The 10,810-nt window shown below is 36.7% G+C and overlaps 1 protein-coding gene across 3 annotated transcripts in view; it reads left to right on the top strand.

The window, feature by feature from the left end:
* Positions 1-10,810, top strand: part of FBXL5 (F-box and leucine-rich repeat protein 5) — a 34,936-nt gene that overhangs the window by 765 nt on the left and 23,361 nt on the right. For 2 of the 3 annotated variants that reach the window (XM_015571840.1, XM_015571841.1), the window contains exons 2-3: positions 7,801-8,016; positions 9,479-9,574. In XM_015571840.1, the coding sequence (XP_015427326.1) occupies positions 7,882-8,016; positions 9,479-9,574 (231 nt within the window). In that variant the 5' untranslated portion in view covers positions 7,801-7,881. Of the gene's footprint in view, positions 1-397; positions 1,169-7,800; positions 8,017-9,478; positions 9,575-10,810 lie in introns of those variants that run through there. The other variant, XM_015571839.1, reaches the window with a different exon arrangement.

The following is a 10,810-nucleotide window of genomic DNA, read 5'->3' as shown; positions in this document are numbered from 1 at the left end:
GCTTCTGTAAACTGTAAAGTCCTGGTCCAATGTCCTGCGCTGTTCTAATATCAACTAGCGTGGCAATAACCACAACCCAGCAGCTCCCGAACCTCACGCTTGCTTCCTGGCTCTGGGGGACGCTTCTCCAAGCACCCCCGGTTCAGCTAAGCCCCAGCTTCTCACTGGTTGGATGGGGGAGAGAACCCAGGTTTCTCGGCTTAGGAACGAGCGAGCCTTCCCCTCCTCGTCGGCGGTTATTTTTTCGTTGCAACTTTTTATTGCCCCGAGGTCTTACGCCTTGTAGGTGTTGGAATTCTGTACGTGGGCTCGGGTGTAAGGGGCCTCGGAAAAAGTTGGTTTTGGACTCTTAATGGGGTAAGCACAAGCTGAGCAAGCACTTTTGTGGAGGTGGTTAGGGCCTTTTGCTAATGATTTTAAAACAATAGTAAGAGTCCTCGTTTTTGTTTTTGTTTTTTTGTATTTTCTTGTTAATTTACATTAGGCAAAGTCCATGTGGATATCCTGAAAACGTGGGGGCAGTTATGTTTCCCGTAGAAATGAACCAAATTAAAAAACAAACCATTTCAACGATTGTTTAAGCACAGAAATCAGCTCTTACGAATGTTCAGAAGTTGCATAGCATGAAGCAGAACCCCGTTAAGAGAGGAGTTCTCGCAGCCCCGTGAAGCGGTTGGAGGATGCCAGCGTGCTCCTTGGTAGGCCACACTCAAGCCAACCACTTCAAGGGCGCCCGCAACCATCCTTCCCTTCCCTTCATTTTGAAAATTAAAAACAAAAACAAAAAAACCACCTGATTCAGATATAGGTATGAACACCAAGGTATTCTGGGACAGTGCTTGTCAACCTTGATTGCTTGTGAGGACCACCCCAAAAGCTGCTAAAAAATTCTGATGCCTAAACCAGTAAAATCAGGATCCAGGTACAGCCATGTGCACGGAATGACTTCCGTGTACTAGCAGGAGGAACCGCATATGCCACCTGGGTCCCGTAATATGATAATGTAACTGAAAGATTCCTGTGGCCCAGTGACATTGCAGCCTGTGTCCCCAGCGCATGACTCACGCGTTGGTGGTGATGCCCGGCCAGTTGAGTGAAAGTATGGCGTGTGGAATTCTGCGCAGCACATAGTACTTGATGATAACAGGAGACTCCGTTGCTGGTTTCTGTATTTATTATACTTTTTATTGTTTTGGTTTTTTTTTTCTTTCTCTCGAGTGTACTCTTTCTGCTTGTAAAGAAAGTTTGCTGTATGTCATGTCATGGCACATCTCTTGACTGCATTATTTTCTCTCGTGCTTGATTTAATCTTCGGTTTTGTACAGTAACATGCTGTACAGGTTTGTAGCCCAGGAGCAGTAATAGGCTACATACCATGTAGCCTAGGTGTCTAGTAGGCTATACTTAGATGGTATCTAGCTTGGTGTTCCCACAACAATGAAACCGCTTAACGATGAAGTTCTCAGAATGTAGCCCAGTCGTTAAGGGGCACGTGATTGTATATGTTAAGCTAGGTGAGCCCAGTGTGTAGCCAAGGGTGAGAACTGCTGCTTATCCGGGAGAAGCATCAAGAATGGGTTAGCCAGTCGTTAGGTAAGCTGAGTAACAAACCCCTGATTTTTTTGAGTTAGCTTACTTAGTGTTTTTAGCTTCTCTGACTGTATCCTTTAATTGCAGCAAAGAAAAAAAAAATGGGGAGGTTTTATACTTTCTCAAAATCAAAAAGGAAAAGTTAGTGAGGACTAGTGGATTCTGAAGTCTTCTCCATTTTAGATTTGGGGAGATACTGTAGTCCAGGGATCACCAGAAATGGTGATGAAAATTTTTGTGCATGTGTACATTTCCCTCGGAGGTTTGTGGCCTTCATTGGATTTCTAAATGCTTGCTACTCTACTAAAGTAATTAGGAATCCCAAATTTATTTAATTATATACTAGACTAACCAGCCTTATTTAAAAATTTTAAAAAGTTAATCACTAGTTTTGTATGTGATTACCTGGTGATTAAGAACACTAGAACAAATTTGAAAATTACAGAGCCATTTCTAAAAACAATATTTGAGTCAAGTAAGATTCTTTTTAATTAAATGTTCCTCTTGCAATAACTAAAAAGCATTTTCTTTTTTGTTAATCCTGACCCAAGCATATTATTTCCATTGATTTTTAGAGAGAGTGGAAGGGAGAGGGAGACACAGAGAGAGACATCGATGTGAGAGAGACACATAGATTGGTTGCCTCCTGCACACGCCGGGGGCCAGGGATCAAGCCTGCGACACATAGGTATGTGCTCTTTACTGGAATCAAACCTGCGACCCTTCAGTCTGCAGGCCAATGCTCTATCTACTGAGCCAAACTGGCTAGGGTGGAAGCATTATCAATTTGAAATAGCATAAGTGAAAATCATCACCAATTCCAAACTAATTACAGGTAGTTAATGAGATTGCTGTATATAGTCATCAAGAAGATTAATAGTACAATTTTCTATGGATCAGAGACCAAGGTGATTTGGGGAGAGAGGAGGAGTGGCTACATAAGAATTCTACATCTGGATTTCTTCTTGATGCTAATAGTTAATGGAACTCTCCTAGGATGTTTTTTGGGAACTATCTTGGAAAAAAATAAGTTTTTTATAATGGCTGAATAGACTATTTGTTTTTACTCATTTGCAAACCCAAGTTTTGCCTTCATCATCTTTTGGTTTCATAGACCAGGGATATCCAACCCAAACAGCCTACATTAAAACTTTACAAAATGAGAACTAATTTTTATACTCAAACTAAAAAGATACAAAGCATGTTATTTCACTGTATTCTTTTTTTAAAATATATTTTTATTGATTTCAGAGAAGAAGGGAGAGGGAGAGAGAGATTGAAACATCAATGATGAGAGAGAATCATCGATCGGCTGCCTCTCGCACATCCCCTACTGAGGACTGAGCCTGCAACCCGTGCATGTGCCCCTGACCGGAATCGAACCTGGGACCCTTCGGACCACAGGCTGATGCTCTATCCATTGAGCCAAACCAGCTTGGGCTTTCACTGTATTCTTAATGTTGACTCTGCCCAGTAATTATAAAGAAGCAGCTAGGTTGGACTTGTAGGCGTAGGTTAGCTAGACCAAGTGTACATAAGCATCTAGTGATAGATCCAAATGAGAACCCAAGTCAGGATCACGAGTCCTATGTTAATTTTCTGTGTATGAAATCAGAGTAGTTCATGGAAAATATTTTTGGCAACAGTTTTTTTATGAAATCTTTTTGCAAATTTACTGACCTTCCCAATTGGGATAATTTTAGTGAACATTTGCATCGACTGACATTCTTTTTCCAGTTTATTCCAATTCTTCAGTCTTTCCTCTAATCCTCAGAATTTAACAACATTTAATTCTACCAGTGAGCGTTGAGTTTCTTCGGTCAGTTGGCTGTATAGTAACTTCTGTTGGCGATGTGAGTTGAGGTCCTAATTCTTAAGGAATTTACACTCAAACCTTTATGGTAGGATGGAAATCCAAATGCAGAATAGAGGGAGCCAAGAGGTACATGGTCAGCTGTACATTAAAGTGTTGGGACTGGTCTTAGAGTCTCTTCAGACTGGTTTCTGAGAACAAAGTAGGTGGTGGTTTAGGATATGCATGGAACAGAGATTCCCAGGTTTACACATAAGCCAGTTATAAAAAATTCAAGTGGAGGCTTTATGGAGTGCCCAAGTTTTTCAGGTATGAATATTAAAAGTGTCATCTACTTTATCATTTTATAAAGAAAGGACAATTTATGACCAAAGCAACTAAGGAGGAAGTAAGCTCAGGATAATTTGAACAGATTATTTTTTAAAATTAAACGAATACTAGTATAGCTTTATGAAGAATTCCTTTAGTTTTCCTTGTTTTTCTATTTCTTTGCATACTTGTAAAAACTTATTGACTGGCATTGAGAAGATTGGTTTATTTGAGAGAATGCTGAATTAAGAGCTAGGAGAGGAAGGAAAAGGGTATTCAGTGAGTTCTTACTACATGCTTATGTTATTTCTTTAAATCCTCACAAGAGCTCTGTGAGACAAGTATTATCCCTCATTTAAAGATGAAGAAATGGACTTAGTGGTTAAGTAACTTGCCCAACTCACTCAACTAGTAATTAGGGGAGCCTGGATTTTAATCTTAGGATTTTTCTCCCTTCTGAAGCCCATGTTTTTTTGCATTACCTTACTGATTCTGCTGTTTATTATGAGCTGTATGGTTTTATGCAAAACATTTTCCTGGTGAACCAGTTTTTTTTTCTATTTGTAGAGTTAGTTTGACCAGAGTTAGTTGGGTTTCTTCATTACATGTAAATCTCCCTTGACTAAAAGTAAGCATTATATGGCTGAGTAGACAAAAAGTAAAACCTAATTTGGGGTAATAATAGTGTTTGGGTTTTGTTGTTATTTTCATATCTATTTTTGAACTTATTATCTAGTATTTAAGTGACACACTTTTCAAATCAATTTGAAGCCAGGCTCGAAGATTTTAGGTTGTAGTGTGCCTGAGACAGAGTCAGTTCTCAATTTTTAAAATAAGGGAGATACCATGTTACTGGTTGTTACTATTTATTTATTTATGTGTATTGTGTTCTACATGGGTTCTTCGTTGAATTTGCTAGGCATCAGAGTATACAAGTTTATAGGTCACTTAGGAACTTTTATAGCCTACTATAGAACATTGTTTTTCAAAGTGTATCCTATGACCCGTTTGTGGGTCATTAAGTCAATTTTGTGGGTCAGAAACAGCATTAAAACATGAAATGGAAAAGTAAATATTAGAGTACATCACAGGTTAGGGAAATATTGTGTGTGTGTTTAGATTGCAGTGTATTTCATACTAAGGATAATAATTAAACATTTAAAAAACACGACTTTAAAGCAGCATTTCTCAAATGTAGCATTATTGACGTTTTGGGCCAGATGACAGATGATTCTTTGTTGTGGGGGCTGTCCTGTAGGATGTTTAGCCTTATCCCAGACTTTTACCCACTAGAGGTCAGTATCACTTCTGCAGTGGTGACAATCCAGAAATGTCTCTGGACTTTGCCTGGTAGCTCCTGGGAGGCAAAGTCAACTCCCTAGGGAGAACTTTTGCTTTAGATCTGGCATTCTTTTTAACAATTGGATCTGAAAAGATAGCTTTATGATTGGGACTTACATTGTATCTTGTGGAAAGAACATAGATTTTAGAATAATAGAGATTTATCTCTGTTTTGTTGTCTACTACCTGTCTGGTTTGGGTTAAGTTATTGTCTCCAAGCCTCAGGTTTTTCACTTATACAATGGGAAATATAACTTTCTATGATTGTTTTAAGATAATACCTAAAAGTACTTTGTATAATATTTAGCACAGCATAGGCCTCAATATGTCCCAGATGTTATTAGTGTATGGGTTATTTTTTTTTCTCAATCAAGCCTATATGCTTGAATAACTTTACAGAGGCAAACAAAATTTAGAAAAACAACAACTCATAAACAATTTTATAAAAGTTAAGTCGTTTATGTACTGATTATTTTTTTAAGTGCTAAATTTACTGACTTTAGTATCAGTTTTAAAAGTTATTTTCAAGTGGAGAAAAATTAACTTGGGTAGTTTCAATAATAGTTTTGAACTAACTATAGAAATAACAGAAAAGCCCAAGTAAGGCTTACATATATTACAGTCTGTGTTCTTTAAATATATTATTAAATTTCACAAGAACCCTATGTGGTAGTTAATATTATTAGCCTTATTTTACAGATGAAGAAACCGAGGCACAGAGCAATTTGATAGCTTTTGCTGACAGAGATGGATTCATACTTAAGCAATCTGGCTCCAGCAGTGGTTCTCACCCTTCATAATGCCGCGACCCTTTAATATAGTTCCTCATGTTGTGGTGACCCCCAACCATAAAATTATTTTCATTGCTATTTCATAACTGTAATTTTGCTACTGTTATGAATCGTAATGTAAATATCTGATATGCAGGATGTATTTTCATTGTTCTCGACCCACAGGTTGAAAATCGCTGCTCCAGAGTCAGCACTTTAACCACTATGCTGGATTGACTCTACATATAAAATAAAGTACTTTTATATATGTGACTTGGTTTCAGTCTGGATCCTGCACCTGGGCTTTACCTTAGTTGGTGTTTAAATCTGAAAGATTTTCTAATAGGTCACTGAGAATATATGCAGAATTCCTGCATGTCTTTTAAGATATTACTTTTCTTAACTCACATGAGAACATTTTTTTTCCTTAATTGAGTTGAGAGAGAGGGGAATGCCGTGGGGGCTAGGGGAGTGAAAGAGAAATATGGATTTGTTGTTCCACTTATTTATGCTTTCATTGGTTGATTCTTGTATGTGCCCTGACCTGGGATTGAACCTGCAACCTTGCATATCAAGATGACACTCTAACCAACAGACCTACCTGGCCAGGGCCTAGGACATTTTTTACCTTTTTTTTTTTAAAAAAAAAATTTTTTTATTGATTTTAGAGAGGAAGAGAGAGGGAGAGAGAGGAACTCAATAATGAGAATCATTGATTGGCTGTCTTCTGCATGCCCCCCACTGGGAATCAAGAGGGCAACCCAGGCATGTGCCCTGCCCAAGAATTAAACTGTGACCTCCTGGTTCATAGGTTGACGCTCAACCACTGAGCCACACCGGTGGGGCATTTTTTGCTTTTTTTTTTTGCCATGCTTTTCTTATTTTTAAAACGTTTATAGCCATTATTAATGTTTTCTTTTGATTTATCTCATTTCTACTAACTTATTTTAAATTTTTAAAAAATAAAGTGACACATGATAGTATTTGCTGAAATTAGACACTAGTGAATTTTGTAGTCATCTTATGCGACATTTCTTGGGATAAAAGTCTGCATTTGTTTTTGTGTGGCTCAGTAGGTAATGTTTGAAAAAATTAAAATAATATTTTAGGATGTGAAAATTATATGAAAATTAAATTAAGTCCATAAATAAAGTTCTTTTGGAATACAGCTACATTCATTTGTATGACTATTTTTGTATTACAACAGCTGAATTGCTTTGCAAAACTTAAAATATTTGCTGCTTGGCCCTTCACAAAAAAAGTTGCCAACCCCTTTTCTAGATAATTTACGTATTATTGTGGTTACTATTCATTGTCTTATTTCCCTTCACATACATTATAGAATGTAAGCCCTATTAAGGCAGAGATGTCGTTTTGTGTTAACTGATGTATCCCAAGTATCAGAAATAATAGCTGGCTCATGGTAGCTACTCATTAAATGTCTGAATAGAGTGAAAAAATGCATGAATTTATAAAGTTGAATGATTAATTTTCAAAATAATGATAGCTAACATTTACTAAGCACTAATTCATTTTAGTTTCACTTGTGAAGTATACGTGTCATTATTATTATCATTTAACACCAAAAGACACTAAAACATGGAGGGAGAAAATTAACTTACAGTTACCCAGCTAAATAAATGGTAGAACTGGGATCCGATCTTAGACTGACCATAGGTCTGGTTTTCTATAAATTACTCTTAATGCCTAACCCATACTTCCTTTTACAGAAGCTCAATTAATTCTCTTGTGTATAGGAGTATTTGTATTTAGCATATGTATAGACTGATGGAATTTTGGGTTTGGCGGGAATCTAGTCTAATCCCTTTTATTTAAAGAAACTAAATTTAATCAAGTTAACCAAGTATAAGAGAGCTATTTTACTATGTACAAACTACATAAGAATGCATTTCAATATTTCTTATTGGTGCATATTTACATGTATTTATTATGCCTTTCTTTTTAAATTTTATTCAGCTTTCTAAAACCAACTTTTCCAACAACAATGATTTCCGTGCTCTTCTGCAGTCTCTGTATGCTACTTTTAAGGAGTTCAAAATGCATGAGCAGATTGAAAATGAATACATTATTGGTTTGCTTCAACAACGCAGCCAGACCATTTATAATGTACATTCTGACAACAAACTCTCTGAGATGCTTAGCCTCTTTGAGAAGGGACTGAAGAATGTTAAGGTGAGTTGTAAAAATGGATATTTTGCTATCACAACTTGTGTCATCTTCTGGTATGTCATTGGTAAAAATTGTTAGCATTTTATAGTAAATGATGTTTTGTTACAGAAAATAAAAATTTTGACACTTGTTAATAACTGTAAGGAAGACTTTACTCGGGGTTATTGTAGTGGGTTTCAACTCTGAATATAACATGAATAAGTGGACCTTTATAGCTAAAAGCAGGGTGGGGGCAGGAAAATGTATAAAGTTTTAAGAGAATAATACATTGGGTAGAATATTAGGAAGCAATTGAATAAATTAGTTGAAAAAAAAAAGAGATTAGAGAGAACACCAAAGGGATAAAATATGCCCACATTTTGAAAGTTCATTATTTTATAAATTTTTCACATTCTAAGTTTAGAGGGCTGATATAGAAGTGATAGATAAGTTACAGGGAGATGTGATCTTAATTCATAGGAGGAGGAACTTTTTAGCAATTGTCTGGACTTACAATGATTTACTGTAGTGAAAGATGTAGTGAACTCTCCTTGCCTTTAGAAGTTGATACCTGTCTTTGGAAATATATATGGTCTTCTGTAGGATAATGTAGCATGTACTTTGAATTGCTTAGTGGAAGATACACTAGATGACCTTATTCAACCTTTTTCATCTCCTGGCACACATAAACTAATTACTAAAATTCTGTGGCACACCAAAAAATATAAAATAGGTGTAAGTTTGATTCATTCATACTGGATGGCTCTTATTTGTGTTGGCTATTGTTATTTTTTATTTAACAATCTAAGGTAGTGGTTCTCAACCTGTGGGTCACGACCCCTTTGGTTGTCGAACGACCCTTTCACAGGGGTTGCCTAAGACAATCCTGCATTTCAGAATATTTACATTACAATTCATAACAGTAGCAACATTACAGTTATGAAGTAGCAACAAAAATAATTATATGGTTGGGTCACAACATGAGAAACTGTATTTAAAGGGCCAGAAGGTTGAGAACCAATGATCTAAGGGAAAAGAGGTCAGTGCCTCTGACTAAATAGTCAGGTATTGCATGGTTTAAAAATTGTTGGGGCACACCAGTTGAAAATTACTGTCTTAAAGGGATTCTGTAATGGCAAGAGTCCCGTAGGCTCCTATGGACTACTTGGAGATATATTAAGAAAACTGACACAGAAATTATATAAATATATACATTAGAAATCAATAGAAGTTTTGAGCAAATACTTGCTATTTTTAGACCTTTTATGGCATTTAAAAAAAGAAATATGAGATCCCGTTACTAAAGGAATTCAAGGTTCAGGATGGCCTTAAGACATCTTTTATACTAAGAAAGTACAGAGACTACTTTGCTATTTGTTTGTGCTTTTTAAATTTTTTTTTAAAGGCTTTATATTGCATTTTAAACTGATTCCTTAGGACTAATGAAGCAGAATTTTTGCAGATTACTTATTTTGTTTGTTTCTAGAATGAATATGAGCAGTTGAATTATGAGAAACAGCTGAAAGAGAGATTGGAGGCATTTACAAGAGATTTTCTTCCTCATATGAAAGAAGAAGAGGAGGTAAACATAATTTTTCCTCCTTGTGATTTTGATTTATAAATTTTTAAAAATCTTATTTTGGGCTTGTTCTACCTCTCAGAGCACGCGTATGCCTTTTCTTCCACCTTTTCTTCTTTCAGGGGTGTTACCTTTGCCTTTCCCTCTCCTAAGCTCCTAGGACTCTTATTCTGTCTCTGTAACTTGTTTCCTGAGCCTACGCATTCCTGCTGGCTCACTTCTATTACTTCTGTGATTTTCCAAATAAACTTTCTCTTATATTTTGAAAGATAGATAGGTAGATAAATAAATAAATGTTATTTTGCCTTTGATTCTTCAAAATAATACATTAGAACACTAGAGAAAAAGGCAGTCTTTTTTTTAAACCTCAGAATGGTTGTTGCTTTTCATTAAATGAATTATTTAATTCATTTATTCAATATTTATTTTCTTATGCAGATGGCACTATATTGAATGTTCATAACTTTTTTTTGTCACCCTAATGTATTTTCAGAACCTTTAGAGGATTCTTTAAACTCTTTCTGTATTTCCAGGCTAATAAAGAATTTTTAGGGTTTTATTTTTAGTAGTGGATTTTAGTAATTAAAAGATGGTGTTAAACTTATCAATCTTTTATGCCTCGTGTACATGTATTAGGATATCACTGAATGGAAGAGCAAAATATTTTCTCATTCTCTTCTTTCTCTGAAGTGAGATGGGCACACTCTTCTTTGAGCACACCCTCGCCCCCTTTCCTTAGGCATGCGCTTTGCTTTTTCTAGCCTAAGCTGTAAGGATCCTGACGAGCCTGCACCCAGGGAAGCACTTGGCGGTGGCAGCTGGATTTGGGCTTACCCTCCGATCCTGTCTCCAGGGGCCCTTCCTTTGCCTCACTGTTTCAAGCTTTGATAAACTTACTCTTACTTAAAAACAAAAACAAAAACAAAAAACAACCAAAGTGGGATGAATATCAGGGTAAGAAAAAGAGAAAATATTTGATAAAGAACTGGCTTCTTACTCATCTGTAAATTAGTTATTATGGTGATTCTTAACTATAGCTTCACCTTATAATCAGACTAGAGGCCCGGTGCACAAAAATTTGTGCACTTGGGGGTGGGGGGTCCCTCAGCCCGGCCTGTGCCCTCTCGTAGTCTGGGACCCCTTGGGGGATGACCACCTGCTGGCTTAGGCCTGCTCCCTGGGAGATTGGGCCGAAGATGGCAATCAGACATCCCTCTGGCAGCCCGGCAGCCCTCGGGG

This window comes from Myotis davidii, unplaced genomic scaffold (assembly GCF_000327345.1).
Source record: "Myotis davidii unplaced genomic scaffold, ASM32734v1 scaffold204, whole genome shotgun sequence".
Lineage (NCBI taxonomy): Eukaryota > Metazoa > Chordata > Mammalia > Chiroptera > Vespertilionidae > Myotis > Myotis davidii.
The sequence above is the reverse complement of the archived record's forward strand: the minus strand, read 5'-3'. Positions and strand labels throughout refer to the sequence as shown.